General features: G+C 37.2%; 1 protein-coding gene across 3 annotated transcripts in view; it reads right to left on the bottom strand.

Annotated features, from left to right (window-relative positions):
• The window catches only part of ICA1 (islet cell autoantigen 1), a 73,724-nt gene that overhangs the window by 4,238 nt on the left and 46,262 nt on the right, over positions 1 to 23,224 (bottom strand). For 2 of the 3 annotated variants that reach the window (XM_067291651.1, XM_067291652.1), the window contains exons 7-13: positions 20,852 to 20,977; positions 20,557 to 20,655; positions 13,966 to 14,060; positions 12,184 to 12,233; positions 8,770 to 8,832; positions 8,625 to 8,666; positions 4,418 to 4,699 (exon numbers count right to left, since the gene is read on the bottom strand). In XM_067291651.1, the coding sequence (XP_067147752.1) occupies positions 4,418 to 4,699; positions 8,625 to 8,666; positions 8,770 to 8,832; positions 12,184 to 12,233; positions 13,966 to 14,060; positions 20,557 to 20,655; positions 20,852 to 20,977 (757 nt within the window). The remainder of the gene's footprint in view (positions 1 to 4,417; positions 4,700 to 8,624; positions 8,667 to 8,769; positions 8,833 to 12,183; positions 12,234 to 13,965; positions 14,061 to 20,556; positions 20,656 to 20,851; positions 20,978 to 23,224) is intronic. The other variant, XM_067291653.1, reaches the window with a different exon arrangement.

The following is a 23,224-nucleotide window of genomic DNA, read 5'->3' as shown; positions in this document are numbered from 1 at the left end:
TAATGATAAATACAGTTAATGAGGCCAAGTGGTAGATGAACTAGGCTGGCAAGATGAACTAGAGGTGGCATACCATGGAAACATATTAGGCAAAAAGGAGAATTTTTGTCCTTAAAATTACTGGTTTAAGATATTTAAATCCTTATGTTACATCACATTTAGAGGACAGAGGTCATGTTTCTAACACCAAAGTTACGTTATAGTTATAGGTAGATAGCTTTTTTTCCCCCAGTAATTCAATTATGTCTTCTGTAAGTATGAACTTGACAATCATCCATCCATCTAAGGGATCTAGTATATCTAATTCTGGAATATCACATATGATATATTAATCCATACGCACAGTTAGCATTTCCTTATTCAGTCTCTTTTTCTACAAAGTCATGCTGTCATCTCCTTTTTCTGCTCTTCTTCCTCCTCACCTTAATATTTCCTCTTTTGACACTACTGTCAGTTATTGGCACCTTGCATCCTGAGACCTACTGTAACAGCCACATAAGCCACACAAAAATTTGGATGCAGAGGGATCACATATATTTGTTTGAGTCAAAGGTGACAAAGGCTTATGAACCAGTCTGTTTCTCTTGAAAATGAGATTTTTAAGAGTTTAAGAGAATTTGAACTATAAATGATAAAAAGTATGGCACTTCAGAACAACACATCTTTTTAGGTATTTTCTCTGTGTTATAAAAGAGAAGAATTGCAGAGCACATTGCACACAACTATGGAAAACTGTAAGGCTTTTGTATGTCTGGAGGTCTATTGAAAGAAAATATTTTATATGTCAGTGGATGGCAATGAATAAATTGAGTGGGTTAAGTGAACAAGGCCAAATTCTAATTTCGTAGAAATGAATGGGAGTGTTGCCCGGAAACTTTCTGTGCAAGTTCCACTGACTTCAGTGAGATCAGGAATTGGCTCCTAGGGAATTCACTGATGTTAGTTTACACTGATGTGACTGGCAGACCACAAAGCTAAACCCTGCAGAGCAGTTAACTCTTTTTTGGAACTTTTTTGTCCCTAGACTAAGATTTGGTAAGCAGCATGTCCATGAGAGATGCTGTGCTCTGCTCTCTGTTCATTAAAACATAGGCAGTTCAAGTGCCACTTAAAAACAAAGAAGAACCTAACAAAAAAAGTCCCACCAAAAGTGTTCCACAAAATACATGCTGCTTTTGAACTTAGGGTTCTGTCAAGTTTTTAGGAAAGACTGGCACAGATTTTTTTACAAAATAGTTTTGTGTATCATATTTTTAGTGCCCACTCACAGCAAGGTACAGAGAACTTTGTCTTTGACAAACAAATTGCAGTCTCTCAGTTTGAAAGTACCCGTTGGCTTAGCCTGTTCTGGTTTGCCTATTCACAGAATGGCTTCATTACACAACTAGACAAAAGATTATCAGCGAGACAGCAAGGAAACCAAGAAGCTTACTTTTCAGCTAGCATCTTCACAACACTTACCACAATTAAATTTAGAAATGCAATCAGTAAGCTGCACATTTTCTTACCAACTAAAATAAGCCCCTATGTAGATAATGTAAAGAGAAGTCCTTAGTGGTACGGATAAGTAAATGGGGCCATAAACACGAAAAAGAAAGCTAATGCTCGCCATGAGAAAGTAGAAAGACAACCAAACTACAAAGCTTTATGTGTAATGGAATATAAAGGATTTGTTGAGACCATGCTTTGCTTCTAATGTATATGTATGTGTGTATAAATATATATATATTTATATATATACACACAAACATGCACACAGACACACACATATATTTATATACATTTTAAAACAGCACCTGGCAGTCCCATAGCAATTCAAAGTCCCATTGTGCTAGATCCTGTCTATAAATTCAACCAGAGAAAACCGAGTTGGGAATTCCTGACTGTAACAGTTTATAACCTGCATAGCATTGTGCCTGTTTTACAGATTAAGATCTGAGGCAGAGAGAAAACAAAGCCCCAAAGATTTATGAGTGTGCTTAATGTAAAATAAGTAAGTAATCCCACCGAAGTTAATAGAAAAGTTAATATGCTTAAAGTTAAGCATGTGAGTTTTAAGAATCTTTATGGTCTTAAGGCTGAATTCACACAGGAAGTATGTAACATCTAGGCTCTAGCATAGCACCTCACGCTGTATAATTATTAAACAACTCTAGCAATTAGGAGAAAAATACAGCCTAATGTAGGATATGCATCACAGGTCCTCAGTAAAAACATCCGTAAATCACATATTTTAATATTTTCAGCTTTTATGTCTAGATATATTTATTCTACAGTTGGTATTTTGTTTAAAAAGCAGCCTCTGTTTCCAAATATATTGACAAAGGTCAAAGTATAAAAGGAGTCCTGTGAAATGAAATGCAGTTTAAGATTAAAATTGAGATTTCACAAAACACAAGATGGACAGAATTTTACCTTCAATTCAAAAATAAGAAACAAATAATTAGAAAAGAAAAAATATTCTTGAAGGTTAGCTTAAATAGGGCATTTTACTTGGCAACTGGAGTCAGTTGGGAACATGCTGATTATCAGATACAGTCACTCAGCTGATTAGCTGTTACTTTATAAATGTCAGTAGATCAATTTATCATGATCTTCCACCAAAGCCTTGGAAGTCTCTTTGAAAACATCAACACATTTTTCTTTTTCAATATCTATTTATATATTTTTATTCAAAAAGAATTTGGGATATCCTGCTGACTAGAACTGGTTTTCCATTTCTAGTGTTCCTTTGATGCAACATATTTGAGTTTTAATTTTGAGATACTAATACCAGTGTCTCCTGCAAATGAAAGGGATAACATTCTCAGAAAGGATATCCAGCCCTGTTTACCATTTACATCTTAAAAATATTTTTCATTCAAAAATAAGTTTACATTTAAAAACAAGTAAAAACTCTCAAAAAAGTCAACACCATACTATTTATTTTGCCATATTTAGTAATTTGTTTAAAATCTGTTAATGCCTCTGTGTCATGGAAAAAAAAAAAAAACAATGAAAACCACCTTTCTTAATTTCAATAGATACTATCTCAGCTTCTGGTTACATACTGTTTTAATTTGACAACACAATCACTAAATCTCTTCCATGATTTTTTAGTTCATATTTTATGGTGTCAACCCCTATGCTTTTTCAGTCTCTCTTCATTTTATCAGTCATGCTCATATATGCATGCACCTCATCATAAGAAAAATATATCTAAAACTGCATAGCATTGCAAATGTCACCTCCCCAGCATCCAGCTAAGTGTTCATGTCAGTGGACCCAAATATCTTACCTTTGTGAGGATGGTGACTGAATTAATTACAAGGTAAAATTGTTTTTTTTTTAATTTTTGCCAAAATGGCACAGGTCATTCCATATCATATATGTTTATACCAGCTTCATGGGATCCAAGAAGCAGTCTTCAGGCTGAAACCATTTTGCTAGACTCTCCTACATCACCCTTCCTCAAATGACAGGAAAATGACCGTGGGACAACAAAGCCCCAGAAGGTGAATTCTTCCTCTAGCTTGCAATGTCCTAGGGAAAAATCCAGACTGACTGCTGCTAGACGGCAGAGAGGATGAAGGTGGCTGCTGCTGACTGGTTACCACCAGCCTCCTACCCTTGCTCAGCACAGGCCAAAGAAGCAGCAGGAAAGCTCTGCTCTAGTTCCCCCTTCCCCCTCTTTCCTTTTGCTTCCCCACAGCAGCTTGGAAAGACCAAGAAAATGAACTGCACAGAAGGAAGGGGAGAGTAAGGGTTGCTACCTGCATTTGTACGAAACCAGCTTACAAGACAAACTCACCTGCATGGCTGCTAGATGAGACCACCCATTCTCCCTTATCCCATGTGCCTGCAGGCAACAGTATGGGACACACAAAAAAAGACAGTGAATGAATGCAGCTGATTTTCATTCAGCTGCTTAGAAACAGTATTCCCAGACAAAATACAGAAAACATATTTGGGTTTCTAGAGGGAACAGAGGCGGTGATGAAAATTGTTCAGTGTTCTTTGCCCCCTTAATAGACAGACACAGCAGTTGTGATTTAAACAGTAAAACCCAGTCAAACATATTTCCTGCTACAGAAAGATGTCTCAAGTGCCTACAGAACATTTCAACAAACTCAATGAAAATATGCAAGATAAGAAAAAATATTCAAGATAATTTTGACTTCAGGTTTTAGGGCACTTCATTCACAAACACTGAAGGAGCAGGGCTGGAAAAACAAATATGCAGCTTAATATATATTTCTCCAGGCCACACCTTGCTTGAATAATAAAATGCTTCTGGGGTTCTGCAGCTATGGCACAATATAAGCTATCACCACACTTCAAGGTAGCAGAAAACCATACTCTAAAGCATAAAACAGAAACAAGATGCTAACTAACTCGATGCTTAGCCTTCTGCTAACAGAACAAGATGAGATCTCACCATGTAAAGACGACTGCAAGTCATTCATGTTTTGGTCTAAGAGCTGTGAGGGCAAATAGCCGGATGGTGTCCCTGCCACAGATGATGAAGTGTTCTCCACATCTCCAGCTGAAGAGTTCACAGGGAGGTCAGCAAGCGCAACCTGTCCAAAGACAGCTGTCCACTCTTTGCTGAACTCCCCCTCATCCAAGGAGGAAGCATTGAGGATCTCATTCAGTAATACCATGTCATCCTTATCACTGGGTTCAGACTCCAAGGACCTCACAAACTGATCCTTTGAAGCTGTCTCAGAAACAAAACAGAGAGTAAAGATAAATCAACATTCAAAACAAACAAACCAAGAACAAAACTAGTATTTTTAAAATACCCAATCTAGACTTTGTATGTTAACGCTGATTGGAATATATCTGGCTGAATATTTGTTTGCTATTTTAGATCCAGCTCCTTTGGACATCTGGGCTTGTAGCTTATGCAACAAATTATTCCCTAATTATCTTCAGATAACCTCACTTCTGTTAAGACTCATTTTTCCCTTTAAAAAATACTGCAAGGACACTTAAAGATCTATTAAATAACACACAGAAACATTACACAGTCTAATGTTTAAAACATAGCAGAAGACTGCTTTTATGTTGTTGCCTTGTTGCCTTCCTCTCAAAAAAAAAAAATCAGATTGGTACAGTTTGAAAATAAATGGGAGCTGGGGATGACTCTAGAATTTCATGAGAACGTATTTAAGATAACCTTTATGGCTTTCTGCTCAGTGCTTGAATTACTCAGGTATTTCCCCATAAGAATAACTTATGCTACACAAAGTGAGATTTCTAAACTGTTCGATGCTGGAGTAACTTTTCTCTCAGTTAAATCAATGTTAAATTGCCATTAACTTAATCAGAGCGCTGCTAGGCTACTGAGAAATAACTGGGGCCACTTTTCTTTTCACTCTCCTGACACTGTTTTCCATCTAGCACTGGACAGTTAGATCGCTTGAGCAGTTGTACCTTCAAAGCAATTTTTTTTGCCTTTTTTAGAAACATTAAATATTTGTAGAAAATACATGAAACTTGCAACCAAGATCATGATCCTTTTCTCTAGCTTACAAAGTATTCTGAGAATGAAATATCATGAAAACCCAAGTGTTATTTTACCTAGAAACATTTTGAGCTCCACTGTGGGAGTATGCCAGTGACAAAAATGGTGGTTAACAAGGTTGATAATGTCACCTTACTGAAACCCAGAGCAGTATATTTCAATTTCACTCATTTCAAACATGTGGCAAGGCACAGAAGCAACTTTATTTTCCAAAGCTTTGCTAGATCAGCTGAGCTCTCCAGGTTGTGTACAACTTGCAGAGATGTTTTTAATCTTTTTGGGCATACAAAGATCCTTAGAATGGACAAAGGGTTGATAGTAGCAAAGTGGTTGCTACCAGAGCAATAGGCCATATTATTTAAATGCAACTGCCTTCTCAGGTAAGTTCTCTTTATTAGCTGTAATAATTTATAATGAAATGGCTGAAAGTGAGTCAGAGGGAAAAAGTGCAAAACTGTATTTTAAAATAGGATGATGAGTCAACATACACACCCACATACTAAGGAACAAACCAACACACATAAAATAAGGATTTTTATTCACTACTGAAGTCAGCTCTGAGATTCAGCTTCTTTTTAATTTACATTTCCATATACCTCTGCATTCCTTGTTAGGGCCAAAAAATAGAAACATTACGCACAAGTCTATTCTCCTGATACTCCCACTAGACTATAACCGAAATACCATAGAAAACAATTTGTTTTCATGAATTTTTGGTCCACTTTCCTGACTTCAGAGAAACAGCAAAGACTGTTAACATTCTCCAAGTATCTACAAGTTCTTCCAACTCTCTAACTGTTCACCAGGCAGGGCAGAGGGGTAAATCCTTTCGTAAGGAAAAGACATCTGCTATTTCAAAGGCACTTAATAACTAATCTCTATGGGGTGACAGCATCTCAAAACTGCTTTCAGTAGGCCCCTCCATGAAATCAGAAGGTTGCAGGGGGAGGGCATCATTAAAAACAGATCAGTTAAAACATACTACCAATACTACACCCAGCCATAAACTACATTTACTATAATGGAACAACAGTTTTGCAGCAGCATAGCTCAGAGCAAAGCTCTGCTTCGTCTGGGTATCCCATTTCAGTGGTCTCAATTTTATTGAGGGAGAAAATAAAACATGTAGCTTTATATCATAAGTTAGGTCTTGCTCTACTGCATATAACCACCAGAAAGCACGGGAGTGACACACTTCTTGTCTGAACAGTCTTTCTGGTTTTCCTGCGGAGACACTGCACACAGGGCAGAGGAGGTTGTACATATGGTGGCTACCTCAAGTAAACAGCAGTAAGTTCTACTCTTATTTTGGTATATAGTTCTGGTTTGTAATAAAGGTTATCTTGAAACCAGCCCTGCTCATCAAGATATTACTCATCTCATATGGTATCTATGCTAGATTACTAGAATGATATGCACTTTCTTACCTCCCCCAAAAAGGCTCTATCATTTCTTTTCCTGTTTCTCTTTTTTCACTGCCCGTTGGCACAGTAAAAATCCTTTCTTTGCCTGCACATACTGCCACTAGCCATATAAATGTCCACAAAAAACCCCAAACCCCCAAAATAGCACTGAAAAAAATTCATGCCACCATATTCTCTTCTGTTTGAACAAGCCTGTAACAGTGCTTATCATATTCCTTTGCAACCACACTTTGTTTTGCTGGTATTAAAAAAATAAACAAGTGGAAAGAGAAATTAAAAATATTTACAATACAGGACCAGAAACACAGGAGAAGAACTACCTTCTGAAAAACACATGAAAGTGTACCTCTAACTATACTAGTACAGCTAAAATTACACAATCTTTATTAGCCTAAAGCTAGTTAGTATGTAAAATTAGGGTAAAGAGTTGATATAACATTAACATAAGAATCTTTATGTGATGTAGTTGCCCCCACACTTGCTTTTGTACTGCTTTAACTATTTCACTAAAACCCCCCCAAATTAGGCTTCTAATTGACATGGCTAAAATAAGTCCAAAAATGTTATGCATTATCTGCACTAAGAAGGTCCAAGAATGCATCTGAATGAGGGGAAAACCAGGGAAAAAGGGCCTCTATCAGACTCAAAATGACCTTTTCTATTACACCACAGAAAAAAAAGTCATCATTACCTTATCTATTCACAGATTAGGGCTGCCTTCTGCATATGTAGCTGAGGAACTTTCCCTCTTTCTGCCTTCATGAGTGAAGATGTAATTTGCTCAGAGCACAAGAGACTACCCATGGCATATCGAAAGTCAAGATGTTTGCAAACGCTCTCTTCCTTATCTACCATTAAGGCAGTGCCTTAATCACCCCAACTAATACTCTTAGTCTGACTAACTAAACTGCACAAAGGAATTTTTTTCTTTGGTTCTTTGCTTGCTTTTTGAGTTGCCACAGAAAAAAACCTCTCATTCTTCTGAGCTAAATGAGTGAAGAGCAAATGAAGAAACTATAGGTAATATTCTTACCCCATATGAAAACTCACTATAAAACTTTTGGCTGGACCCTTCAGATGTGGATGCAGGGAATGGTAGATGTTACATCGTAAAACAGTACTTTGGAAAAGAACAGCACACCCCCTTGATCTGCCACTTTTCTAACAAAAGCAAAAGGATAGGAGTAGAGCCTGGAATTAAAGATTGCTTTCTCATGTGTAAATGAAAACAGAACAGCAGATTTAATTAACTATGTGGCTGAAAGAAGTCACCAGTTCTTGTATGTTTTTAAGAGGACTAAATAATTTGTTTCTGATATAAAATCTTGTGGTCACTGGCAGTTGCCAAGTGAAGGATTGTGATACAACAAGAAGAGAACAAAAAAAGACTGTGAAATCTATAGAATGGGCAAGGTGCATACTTCAGTGGGGCAAATGTCCTGAATTGCCTGCTGCAACATGTTTCATCTCCAATAGGATTTACTTTACATCCCCAGACCAGGTATAGTGTCTGTATATGTATATGAAGCTGAGTTTCCTTGAACATTGTTTAAGTACAGTAACTAAATAACCTCATTCAGAAATACAACAACTTTTCAGATTAGGAAAACAATTAACACCTAAGATTAAAATTATATTTGGTGCCTCTAACTGAAAAGCAGATCAAACAAATATGCACAAATGTCTCATACCATTTTCTTCAGGTTGCAGGTCTAATAAGTCATCTATGGCACCTAATGGCAAAAAGAAAAGCACCAAAGGAAGATTAGTAGTACACTATTTTTTTAGCTAATCAGTATGTATACATTTAAAGATAGTTTTCTTAAGTCTCTTCACCTGAGGTCTGCTTGGGGTTAAAATTTCCTTGTAATGTGGATAAGACATCCTTGCCATCACCAGCTGTAATCAAGATGCATACACATGTCAAATTGCACTCGGCACAGAAATACGTTCATAAACAATGTCACTGTAAGATCAACATGCAACAGTTGTTGGCATTCATGTTTAAAATGCACCTGGTCACAATGGATGAAAGACCCAAGATATAAATATTTCTACGTGAGTCAAGTTTCTGAAAAACAGGGGGGATTGTCCTCTGAATCACTGCCTGACACACTAGCCCCTCTCCAGGCTAAAGTATCTCCAGATACAAGCTTATGAGAAGTGAAAATATATCCTCCCAATTGTAACTTCTTTAAGTGCTGAGGAAGTTTCTTAAATTAGACATGTAGCCAAAATAATCCTCTAGATTCCCTCTATAGGCAAGGAGAGGGACACCTCCTACAGTTGATTAATTCCATTTAAGATATTCAGTAAAGCATGAGGGATGAGTTGCCTGCTGAACATGCCTTTCCCTCCCCATTAAACATTGAAGGGACATAGCTTCTACACAACCAAGTCTGTAGCTCTAAGGGCCAACGAAGGGGCTTTCACAGTATTGCCAGAACGCAGATTTGCTAAAAGCCTGAAGCTTGAGGTTGGAAAGGGAAAAAAATTCTCTGAAGAGAAATAAAAATTGAAAGTCAAATTGTTTAAAGCAAAACCTCAAGGTGTGTTCAGAACTACGTGAAACAGAACAGTTTGCTCTTTGAATCATACTGTTTTAACAAGGCTTTTGACTAGACCAATGGCACAGAAATGTGCAGTCGGCACTGGAATCAGCTGGTTATTTAAGGACCCATGATCACACTCTGATTACATTCTATATAGATAAGAGAGACATATATACACAGATGGACACATACGAACGATGCTTTCACAAAAAGGCAATGCACGAAAGGCAGAGTGAAAAAAACAAAACTGACTGGCAAGAAAAAAAATAGAAAGAAAAGTTGATGACAGCTGGTATGTGGATGGCCACAATTCTGTAATGAAAAAAGTACAACTTTTGCTGAAAGCCTTCCTCAGTTCAGTGGTAAACACGATGGAGCCAATTAAAAAAAAAATCCATATGATATTAGAGGAAAATAGTGAGCAAATGATACAACTGGAAGTTATGAAACAGTAGTTCATGAGGAAAACTAAGACAACACACAGTTTCATCACTATCAGCACTATGGCCACATTACTTTAGGAGGTACAGAGTACTTTAAGAAAAAAAAAAAATCTTAGCCATGGCACAGACCCACTAATATATGGAGATGGAAACATTTAGCAGAGGAGGCAGAAGTATTCCAAAATACTTCAGTTCCTTTCAGAGGAGATGGAGAAAGACAGAATGAGGTATTTTTACTAATGGACGATGCTGAAATATTTTACAGTCCATAAGTATCTGAGAAAGATTCTAGAAAACATCTGCTAAGAAAATATTTTAAGTCTAATTTTGTATCCAAATCTACCAAAAGATCTGGTCAAACAGACATCTGATCTGATGTTAATTTTGCAAAATGAATGAAACTTCAAAACACTGGGAAAGTCTTAGTGTTGTTTCCTTATAAACAAAAGACCCAAACAACAATAATTAACAGAATGACACAAGTAATTGCAGGTAACTATGGGCTGGCAGCTCACCATTACCCCAGGCTAAACATTAACTGAATCCCATATTGGTATTCAGTAAAAACTAGGAGTATAATAAATGCTGCTATAATAAAAAGTGTTTTTATGGAAAGTACACCTAGCTAAAGAAACCTAATTTCATCCTTTGATAAACTATGAGCTTTATTGATAAAGATATCTTTTTAGAAATAACTGAATTTGCATTGCATAGCCTTCCAGCTAAAGAGTTAGCATGCATAATATCTATAATGAACATATTGAATAGATTAGGAACATAACTAACAGATGTCAAAAAATAGTCGTTAGCAGAAACGACCGCGAAGTGGAAGTGTTTCTAGTTTAGATCTACAAGATTTAGCGTTATATCCATCACTATTCAATGGCTTTAGCAGTCATCTGGAAGTAAACAGAATCACTGTTGAAAAAATGTGCAAACAACTAACAGACTGTTAGAGGTGGTCATTCAGGCTGGTCATTCAGTTTTTATAGCCACAGCTGAAAGAATTTTAATACCACGAAGTCATAAGTTATATCTTCAGGAACAAAGAATACAGGCCATGCTCCAGAATGGATGAATGAGTCCTGGAAAGCTGTGACCAAAAGGAACTGAGTTTTTGTAAACAACAAATTCAAATAGGAGTTTCTAACCTGATGCTGCAGTAAAATGAGATGTCATTCTTGGATATACAAATGGGAAGATGATGAGTAGAAAGAGGAATGTGATTTTACCTTCTAGAAACACTACTGGTAAGACCAACATCAAAAATGTTTTATATAGTTATATTTTTCATATTTTAAAAGGGATGTTGGAAACAGAAGAGGAACAAAATTTTCAAAAATAATGTACTAGAGAAGATGTCCCGCAGACATCAATATGGTTAGTCTCTCGTAATGAAGACTGAGAGGAGTCTTAATTTTAACGTGCAAGTACCTTCATGGAGGATAAAACACCACATATTAAAAGGATTCTCCATTTATTTAGTACAGAAATACACCTTATAGAATCATGGCACACTTTAGGTCGGAAGGACCTCTGGAGGTCACCTGGTCCAAGCCCCTTCTCAAAGTAGAGCCAGCTATGAAATTAGATTAGGTTGCTCAGGGACATGCCTAGTCAAGGCATGAGATGGTCTTCAAAATCTCCAAGGATGGAGATTTCACAGACTCTCTGGGCACTTGTTCCAGTGCTTTGCCACCCTCACCATAACTATTCTTTTTCTCCCAATACCTAATCAGAACTTCCCTTCCTGCAACTTGTATCCATCACTTCTTGTCCTTTCACTGTACACTTGCAAGTAGAGCCTGGCTTGGTCACTGTGTCATAACTACCCATTCAGGCAGTTGAAGACAGCTGAATATGAATTTGCCTAGCTTTTAGCCAGAAGTTCCACTGAATTCATCAGGCTTTAACAGAATACATGTTTAATGACTGGAATAAACTAGTAAGCTAAGTAGCAAACTTCCCATGTCCTGCTATCTGTAATCACAAGAACCCTTCCGTGAAGGTGTGCCCAACTTAAGAATTACGTTTTGGACAGACAAACTATGTGATCCACCTGAGCGTAACAGGATGAAATGTAGTGGGGTGTAATACATAAGAGATCAGAGTGGATGTTCTAACAGACCTTTCTGGCCTTAAGTTTTACACATTTGTAGGGATTTGCTTGTTGAAGCTGAACATATATTAAATAAACAAAAAATGAAAAACATATATTACGGGATTTAAGAATTTATGATAACATAAATTAATACCTGAATAGTTTGATTCCTTGGTATGGCTCTCCTCATCTAATGAAATCAACCTTAATTTGATAGGGTAAGGAAAAAAAAAAAAGAGAATGCAATTTAAGGCTATGGTATAATACATTTTTCTCTTTCTCAATCACATCATAGCAGAATTGTATCAATAGCAACAAATAGTAATTCATATGGACTCCTGAACTTGTCATATATGCTAGTTGGTTGATAATTTTTATTCTTTCATTGGCAAAGGTCTGTTAAAGACAAATTAGACTGAAGACCAACTGTCAAAATCTACCAACCTCCCATTTTAATCAAACTAAATATCTGTGATAAAAAATACCCAGTGTATTCTGCTTTTCCAGATTTTATTTGTATAAATATCATGAAGGAGATATAACTGTTACAGACAAGAAGAGGTTGTACTCGTCTTTTTAACTCTGTAAAAGCAACTAACTAAAAATCAACCAAGTCAGGTGAATTTTGTCCCACACCATTAGACTGAGGCCACATTCTAGTACAATGTTTAGTGTGGGTGGAAAACACATGAAGGTTTTAAAAGCTTTATTTTACTTTCTTTAATTCTTCTGGAATTTTAAATTTATATGCTTATAGTTGTTTTAGGAAGAAATATGTCAAGGAAATGTTTTTTCCCCAGTCTTACGAAAGAAAAAGTTAAACCGTAAATAAAAACAAGTACAATTGTGACATTGCATCCCCAGCATTTGTTGGTAGTTGCCAACACACACATCTTGCATAAGTCATGCATCTATTCTAGAATTTTATTTTTCAATGTTGGAGAAAACAATTATTCATGAAATTCATTATTGTCATCACATGAGGAGCAGCAGATTCATGCAACTGTTGTGAAAACAACCACCTGCCAAACAGTACCTGGCTGAGTCCTTTCTAATCTGCTTAGCACCAAAACATGACCAGTTTATAAACTGCTTTTGGTCACTGGATGTGCATTTAAACAAATAAAAGAACTGGAAAACAGAACTCTTAAAAACGTTGTTATAAATAGCCAGGCAAAATCCACTAATTATCAGTCAAGCTGTTCTCTGCTTTTTGACAACTGATCCTTAGCTGGGTGCTTCACTTAACCATGGACAGTCAAAACAACAGGTGGCAGCAGGATTATATCAATGTTGCATCTCCTCGCAACTGAATCCTGATGGTTGCAGAGGGGAAGGATCACATCTCGTTCTCCTGTTCACCTCTCCCTACAGCAGCCCATTCATAAGTCTCTCTCACCTCAGAGCTACAGGTAACTCAAACCTTGATAGCATCAGCTCACTTAGATGTACTTTTTACTAAGTACCCACTGCTTCATTGGATTACTAACCAATGCCGTATACATTACAAAAACTAATCGCTGCTCAAAGCAATCAGGAATCCATATCCAATTCCCAGGTGTAAGGAGACGCTGCTGCAGAGAGAAATACAATGCTCCTATATCTTCTCCCTTGTGAATTTGTTTACCATTTCTTTTATTAAAGGAAAAAAATGAAGCAAAAGCTGAAAAATAGAGAGAAGACTAGGAAAGATGAAAAAGAGTTAAAATAAGGGTTTATTGAGACTTCAAACTCAATTTCACCATAAAGGTTGGTAGTTCTCACATACACATGACAGCATTTTTAGGAATTCTCATATTAAGCTTACTATTTGCTACTGTGTTCAAACTAGTTGCGCCTGTATTTCCAGTTGTAAATGTTCAATAAGGTTAACAACCAGAAAGCAGACTGCAGATGAAAATACGTATTATTTTGAGATACAGGACACGTGACTTACTGACTCTGCTGATCTTGTACTGATTTAGTGCTCTCAATCTGCAGGTCCTCCTTTTCTGCTCTTGATGTTAGTTTATTCACAGGATCTTGTAAGCTCTAGATCATAGTCAATACATAAATGAGAAGAAAAAAACACAACAGAATCAGGGAAGCAAAGTGGGGCATGTAAGGTCAAACACTACAGAGCCTATGTAAATTAAGCAAGAATATATTTCTGAGCTGTGTCAAAGTCACCTGTGAATCAAACAAGCAAAATAACAAAAAATGTTAGAAGATGCTCATTCCAGCTGAGTCACAGGAACACAAAGCTCATACGCTTTATATAAGAAGGCAAATCTTGGCTACTTCTAAACTCATGTTCTGCTCCCAACGTTTTTAAGAAAAAACATCTATACCATATGCAAGGCAGGCACTAAAAGTGTGTTTCTTTGCCCTTTTTGGGGCTTGTCTTTAAGATGAGAGATTCATTTTTACAATCTATTCTTTCCTCTCTGCATCTTTATTCTCTTTTTTCTGACGCAATTATTTACAGAACCTTTGCACCGCACCTGTAGTGTAATGGGAAGGTGCTGCCCATATCCTGAATTTGACACACTAACAAGTGAACACACAAAGCATTATATATTGACTGTTTGAGAATACATAAGTGATAAATGTACTACTAGTTATACCTGTTATGCATTAATTAGTATTTCTATATGAAAAACTAAATAGCTGAAGATAGTATTTAAATAATTGCAGATGTTAACTACGTGTGAATATTTGGGTCTATCCAATGGTTTTGCTGTGCAGGTGAAAATATTTCCCTCTTTCCAAAGTCCAACTCAGCTTTCTGAAAAATAAAACCATGTTTCACTCGAGGAGTTCCAACCAGTTGTAATCAATTTTATTTATGACTGATACTCTTACAGCCTCACCTCCTCCCTCCCCCAAAAAGAAAAAGCTCTAAAATATATAAAATGAGTAAGCCACCTTTTATGCAAAACACAAAGAATAGAAAAAAAATATTTTTTTGTGTCTAGAGTTTTAATGAAATGCTAGTATATGTCATCAGAATAACAAAACAACAAAAAAATTTCACCACTATTTCTGTCTAATCTGTTGAATAAAGGTTAGAGCCCTCAGCCCATCTGTTATGATAAAAATATTCCCACTCATCTAGTAGTGCATATTTGCACTGTTCCTTTGACCAGAACATAGTTACTAGAAGGGACAGTCCGATTTCTGCTTAGTTTAGTATTTGTCTCTATGAGGAAATGTATACTTCAGTATTTTAGAAACCAAACTAATGGATTTTTCATATGCTACAGTTGGATTTTTTTCCTCTCAGTAAGTTATTTCTTCTTTCCATTCCACAAAATAATTTGCCATAAGCACCTGAAGCATTGCAGACACTGTGCATCAAAGGATGAGGGATCACATAAGCAGCAATAATAAACAGAGGACTCAAGGAAAATTTTCTTGTTCTATGATTGCCACTTTTTTTTAAAAAACACTGTAACAGCACTAATCAGAACTGCTTATAGTGGACTTCTTGAATTCTGGAAATGGACACTTGTCACCTGAGATTACCTGTGAATGAATATATTACCCCTTTACTACATTTGTACAAGATATTGATTAAATTGTACTTTTTGTACTATTAAAATCAATGGGAATAATTCCATTGAGTCCAAGAGGATCTGGATTAGCATTCAGAAACATAAGAATACATATTATACTTGCACAAGAATGCAGTGCAGAGAAAGATAACTGAGATTTGCACTAAGGGGACTGTACTACTTCTGGCACCCAAGCTATCTTGGACACCTTCGCAGCAGGCTACATAGTATAAGACCCAGGAGGTTACGCTCTGGCAGCGTGTGGTGCTCTGCCTCAAAGTATAGCAGCACAGAGCCCACCCCAAGAAAAAGGGGTGTAATGGTTCTGAATAACAAACAGAGCTACTTTAACTACTGCCTAATTATAAAAGCTTAAGAAAATCATCAAAAGTAAAATTTCCAGCATCTTCACAAAAAAAAAAAAAAGGAAAGAAATCCTCCTCCTCCTTCAATATACTATATTATGATGCTTCCTTTACTGTTCAGAGTGTTTCAGGAAATCCATTTTTAAAGGACTGTGATCAAACCACGGAAACAGCATATAGAAATGGAATTCACAAGTACCTTGGGAAGGAAACAGCATGATAATAATGGGAGTTACTATTTCCTGTATTAGAAAAATAAATATATGGCTGAAAGATAGCCTCAGTTTCAGGGATTATGATGAAAATTGTCTAAATGTCAAAACAATTAGTTAAACAATTATTGCATTAAAATATTGCTGCAATTTTTAACAATATTCCCTCAAATTCTGCCAGCAAATAATGAAATTATTTTCCTATCTCCTGCCTCCCTCCCTCCCACATCCCCATGCGCACTACAAACCGATAGGTCTTTTTTAAAAGATAGAAAGGCTAAAGAATGGGTATGAAATAAAACTGAATGTTACAAAATAATCATCAACTGTTTTCTCAATGCGAATCCACAGTAATGTGATCACGATCGTCAACCTGCATAGAAATTCAACCCACTGACATTCTGTAATTGTTTCAGGCTATATTAGAAGAAGGGAAGAAATCTCATTATCTGGAGAATGTAAATATTAAAAAAGGCTGTAAATATATAGCTTGAATTCAGACAGAAGCAAGCACACTTCGGTTTGGTGTATGAAGCTTCATTGACTTCACTGGTTTGGAAGAAACAAATGCCTAACTTCATAGTATTTGTCTGGGTGCTTGTGTGAACTCACGCTGACTTTGCGCAGAGCCACACAAACATGTGACCAAAGGTAGGCTCCATTCATGTTGAGAAAGCCTTCCTCCTGGGTTCGTTATTTCTCTTTTGCTATAAAAATCAGGGTAAGAATGTACACAATAGTAGAGCAAGTTCGCAGTCACTCTGCCTATCTTGTCTATGTCTCTCCAGCTGAAAGGTACCCAATGGTACTTTGCTTGCACCCATTACTCAGACTAAATATCCAAGCCAGCAAGGGGTTCCTCCACTGCAAAGTTAACTCAAATTCCAAATCAGGCACTACTGGTATGCTGACTGCTACTCCCTTATAAAAAGCCTTTCACCTAAACCTGGGTCAGGCCAAGCCAAGATCATCTGGACTGCACACAAAGCCTTTCCTCTACAGTTAAATCACCTGAACATCGACAATGTGCCCAGTTTCCCCACAAGTGCCTTGCATAAGTTATGTACATCCTCTTTGCTGAGAAAGAATCAAAGTAGGATAGCTGACAGCAGCTCCAGGAGCCAGGGATATGTCTCAGGAAGTCATAACAACATATGGGGAAGCGTAACACCAGTGAGGAGACAAAAATGTGGGTATGTTTCATGTGGGGGGCTCTGAAAGAGAAGAGGAAAAGCAGGTGGCTTCGGAATTTCCTCATGGAGATTCACGTAGAAGAGAACCCAGAGATATAAAATTCTATGCAATCTTGCCTGGTGAGTAAAGTCAATAACAAACAGAAATGAGAACAGGTACCAGACTACAGCAAAGGTCAGCAGAACATAGTAATATTGTAGTACCTTTCCAAACACAGTTCTCCGAACTATTTAAGCAGCAGTGTCCCATTTTAAATACAGATAAATGGATGCACAGAGATCCAGGTCTTTTGACTTCCTTACCCAGAGCCATTATTATTTCTAGGCCATATGAACTATTCAGGAAGTTTGGCATTATAGTAAAGAAATATAGAAAATGTAACAAAAAATTTATGAAGTAACTCTGGCAAATAAACAGTTACAGAAATTAGAAAGAGGCATCATTCTTGGAAAGCAGCCCTTGACAAAAATTTGAATTCATTTGGTACATAGTAATTTCAAGAAAATGAAATCTTTTAAGTTTTATCAGAACAGCAGCCCATCATCTTTAATATTACAGAAAAGGATACTTCTACATCACAATACATAGAGCTGTTAGCACATTAATAATCATCTTTCATCAAGCATAAAACTAGCAGTTAGGAATACAGTTGCAATAGCACAATTATACTACTTTCAGCATATACCCTGAAGCAGAAAAAAAAACAAATAGGCTGCTTTTCATTAATGGAGTTTGGCAAACATCTCCAAAGACAATGTTTTCTTTCCAGAAACAATCCCAAGAGGCATTTAAGAGTCTCTTTTCTGAGGTAAACCTAGCACATGAATATATTCATACTTCAAAATACAAATAGTAATTTTCCAGTGCATAGCACCTTCTAATTTTTCAGTAGGACAATATACATCTAAATGAAATATTAACACTGTTTCCTTAAATTCTTGTTTTAAAGTAGAAGTCTGATGTTACATACATACATGATTAGTTTAAGTTGGAAGGATCACTTGTGAGTGAAAGTAAGCCTTTAATATCATAACTTGAAATCATAACAAAGACTAGGATGATTTGCAAGCACCAGATTCAAAACTACATAAAATTACATGTGCCTCTTTTCTTTTAGAAAAGATCTCTTTTAAGATTTAAGACAAGGAAAAATATTCTGAAAGAGATGACACCCGATTAAATATGTAGAAATGGGTACATTTAAAGATTTCATGCATGTTTTAAGCAATTATATACTCTGATTGCACATTTTGAATGCATAAAATGAACAGCAGACATCTCATCTTTATTGGGTAAAATTGGGTACTTTATGCTCCAGAACAGGTGCATTTTCTACAGAAGTTTCCCTCCAAGATGTCTAAATGTTGCAATAAATTTTGAAACAGCATTTGTCTTGCTCAAATAAACAACTTTTTAGATATACAAGAGAATAAAGAATATATATTCAGCAAAAGTATAGGATGTCCTCACAAATTAGACTGAAATTGGTTTGTTTTAAAGCATAGAGAAAAAATTCTTCAGAAAACTTCAAACATCACAAAGTTATGAGCAGGACAGCTGAGTTGCCTGGTACCAGCCTCCTGGACAGGACTCTGGCTATTCTGAACTCGGACTGTGAACTAGACATTGTTGCGATGGGAGGTGATGGTGGAGAAATAAACTTGCCTTTCTGGTTTGGAGTTTAACTGGGGAGCCTGTAAGCAATTACTGGTAAATGTCAGGGTAATCAAATATGCCCAAACTGTCTGCTGCTGAAATCTGGAGATATACTCTGGCTAGGACCCCTGTCTTCTGTGATACGGACTAGGACAGAAGGAAGCTTAGAATTATATTAACTTCATACTAATGAGGACTTCTCCAGCAAGACAAAATTCTTCAGTGGGTGGTTAAGCTGGAAGAGTTTATGAGGTTTTAATGCTGCCCACAACAGAGTCTCTTTATTTTTAACTCTGGTCAGGAGAGACTGAAGCTTGACATTTCTTTGTTTGTTTGATTTGTTTTGTTTTGATGTTTCAAGCTGCAGGAATAACAGTCCCTACAAGCTTTTGTGCACTTCAAAGTTCAGCAAACGTTCCCTTTCAATCCACACTCTAGAAAACAACTTTAAATATAGCATAGTCATGTACAGACAAGTTTGGTAGTCTGGAGTGAATTAAATTCTATACCTTCAGGTGCTTATTTTCCAGGAGCTCTGGGGCAGCCACAGGCTATATAGCACAGCGTAGCCCAACTTCCTCTTCTACACTTAATACACGCAAACATCTCATGGACTGAGGCCATGATTTACAATTATTTTCAAACTGGGTTGTCTCTCTGAGCAAACAGCACTTTGCCACAAGCTGTTCACTCTTCACTTTTCTTCTGGTGGTAACCCTGCCATAAGACCTTCTCCAGACTAAAATGCTATTTTCCTCCCATGCAAATAGAATCAGCCAATCACATAGTTACTAGGCTGCACAAAATAACTACAGGACAAATACATCTGGGGGTAACTGGAAAGTTAATGCACCTTTCCACTGTTTCCCCATTTCTTTAACGAATCTCCAATTGCAATGGGCAAAGCAAACTCTTATGCAGGCGCAGTGCTGAGTGCTTATTTTCAGATACTCAGCTAAACTCTGAACTCATAGAGTTCAGTCAGATATTGCACATATTCCATATTCAAAATTTATAGAAGATTCACCAAATACTACTAGTCAAGCAAAACTATGTTTTCCAGAGCAGTTAAGGGGTAGAAAGTCCAAGTACTCCAAAACGGGTGTGGTACCTCTGAGAGTCTATGTATTCATATTCAGTCTGATAAGGTCTTCTTAAAGAGGGGCAGGTTTTAAAAACAGATGCAAAAACAAAATAGTATTAATTCTTTTGTGGGATTTTGGAAAGCAATAGAAATTCCTAATTCTGCTGGATTTTACTATTCTTTAGGACCAATCAAGCACAATCCTAGTGAGCACTTAAACATATACTTAAACGAAGCCTTGAATAATGACATCTTCTGAAATAGGTCCTTAATCACTGCACTCTACATGCAGTCTTTAATCCCACAGGATGGAAGTGCATTTGACAGACAACCTATATTTCAATGAAAAAAAATACCAGGGATAAAATAGCCACTGTTGGACAAGCACGCAAAATACGAATGTGTGCTTTCTACATAGTTGTATGGTCCCTTTTTTTTTTTAAATCACCAAAGAAACAAACATATCTGAATATTCCTTACCTTTAACATAGTGAATTCATATGGCTGATAACCTTTGAAACTTTCATGGATAGCTGCCATGGTGTGTGAGGTTTTTTCCCAAAAATGAAGAAGTGTTGTCTGTAAGGGAAGGTAAAATTTCAATACAATGTTAGCTTAAACACCAATCTGCTTTTAATGCAAGTTTTACCCCACTCCTCCATTATTAGCTGTATTAATAGTTGTGTCATATCTGCATATTGTCATAGTAATCTTTTTTGAAAACGTTTATTAACAGGAAATCTTTCTTTTGAAGGTCAGCATTCTCTTTGGATACCTGATATGTTGTTAACACATGAGAAAGGAGGTTGCATCTGCTTGCTCCCAAAAGATCCACTTTTTGGCAGACATCAGTCTTCAGTTTGTCAAAACTGAGTTTTGCATGCCGCACTTGAGCTTGAACCTTCAAACAAAGGGACAATTGTTTATGTAGTAATACAAAAAAATTCTCATTTTTCTACCGCAACTTCATCAAAAAGCAAACTAAGAAACCTTTAAGAAAATTAGACAACTGAACAGACTCACTTAAAAAATTATACATAAGTTTATTATAGCATCAGTCTCACAGAAATCAAGATGTGGCAGGCTAGAATGTACTAATTCTTACTATCGTCTATATTCTACATTACTATTCTTATAATATATTCAGTGAAGAAACTTTGTTTTCTATCCCCCCTACATAAGATGGGTAAAGTATTAAATATATACTGAGAAGATAATAATTAGACAATGTACTCATCTTGGTGTCTTTTTATAGAAATATCAGTTTAAAGCCTGATCAACAGATTTGGAACTGTGCTTACTACATAATATACATGCACACACAGACATCTACATGTACTTATCATAAGAAAGAAATTACATTGACAAACTATAAAGTCATCGATCTGCAGCTCTTGTTCACAGTACAGCACTGCAATAACTTTGAACTGCTACAAAAAGTTCTCGCATTGAAGTTTTTCTTATAAGATGGAGTGCTTTTCTTATTTATTACTATTTTAATAAAAATATGAAGGCTCCCTTTCTTACGGACAAATGGGCAAACAGCTTCAGTTTCAAAGACATTTATAGTTTTCAAACTATTCTTTTACCACCTGTTAGGTATATACAAGACACTGTCTATTAAACAAGCCACATGTTTGACAACAATACTAGTATTCTCATTGTTAGATATCAGGGTAGAAAGTTATGTGACATTTTGTGTCCAGGATGTCCCATTTTTATGACAGCTTTATATACATACTATCCTAAATATTATATTAACAGAAAAATCTGCATACAGCTCTTCATAGTTTTCTTCCAAGAAAATAGGAAATGATCAAAACACAAAATCTGATGATTTTCCTATATTCTTCCACAGTTAAAATAAAAAGTTACCCCCCAAAAAGTTTCACAGTGAAAAAAAATCACAGAATCACAGAATGGTTGAGGTTGGAAAGGACTTTGCAGATCATCTAGTCCTACCCCCCTGCTCAAGCAGGGTCACCTAGAGCATGTTACACAGAATCATGTTCAGGCAGGTTTTGAATATCTCCAGAGAAGGAGACTCCACAACCTCTCTGGGCAACCTGTGCCAGTGCTCTGTCACCCTCACAGTCAAGAAGTTTTTCCTCATGTTCAGATGGAAGCGTCTGTGTTTCAGTTTGTGCCCGTTGCCTCGCGTCCTGTCACTGGGCACCACTGAAAAGAGTCTGGCTCCATCCTCTTGACACCCTCCCTTCAGATACTTGTACACATTGATAAGATCCCCTCACAGTCTTCTCTTCTCCAGGCTAAACAGGCCCAGCTCTCTCAGCCTGTCCTCATAAGAGAGATGCTCCAGTCCCCTAATCATCTTTGTAGCCCTTCGCTGGACTTGCTCCAGTAGTGCCACATCCCTCTTGCACTGGGGAGCCCAGAACTGGACACAGTACTCCAGATGTGGCCTCACCAGGGCTGAGTAGAGGGGGAGAATCACCTCCCTCGACCTGCTGGCAACACTCTTCCTGATGCACCCCAGGATACCATTGGCCTCCTTGGCCACAAGGGCACATTGCTGGCTCGTGCTTAACTTGGTGTCCACCAGCACTCCCAGGTCCTTCTCAGCAGAGCTGCTTTCCAGCAGGTCAACCCCCAACCTGTACTGGTGCATGGGGTTATTCCTCCCTACGTGCAGGACCCTGCACTTGCCTTTGTTGAACTTCAGGAGGTTCCTCTCCGCCCACCTCTCCAGCCTGTCCAGGTCTCTCTGAATGGCAGCACAGCCCTCTGGTGTATCCGCCACTCTTCCCAGTTTTGTATCATCAGCAAACTTGCTGAGGGTGCACTCTGTCCCTTCATCCAGGTCATTGATGAAGAAGTTGAACAAGACTGGACCCAGGACTGACCCCTGGGGGACACCGCTAGCTACAGGCCTCCAACTAGACTCTGTGCCACTGATCACAACTCTCTGAGCTCTGCCATTCAGCCAGTTCTCAATCCACCTCACTGTCCACTCATCTAACCCACACTTCCTGAGCTTGTCTATGAGGATGTTATGGGAGAGAGTGTCAAAAGCCTTGCTGAAGTCAAGGTAGACAACATCCACTGCTCTCCCCTCATCTACCCAGCCACTGAATGCAAATCATTGAATACAAATTAAATACATTTCCTTTATTGGCCTAACTCAAGA

This window comes from Apteryx mantelli, chromosome 2, assembly GCF_036417845.1.
Source record: "Apteryx mantelli isolate bAptMan1 chromosome 2, bAptMan1.hap1, whole genome shotgun sequence".
In the NCBI taxonomy this organism is placed as follows: Eukaryota; Metazoa; Chordata; class Aves; order Apterygiformes; family Apterygidae; genus Apteryx; species Apteryx mantelli.
This window is presented reverse-complemented; position numbering and strand designations above follow the sequence as displayed.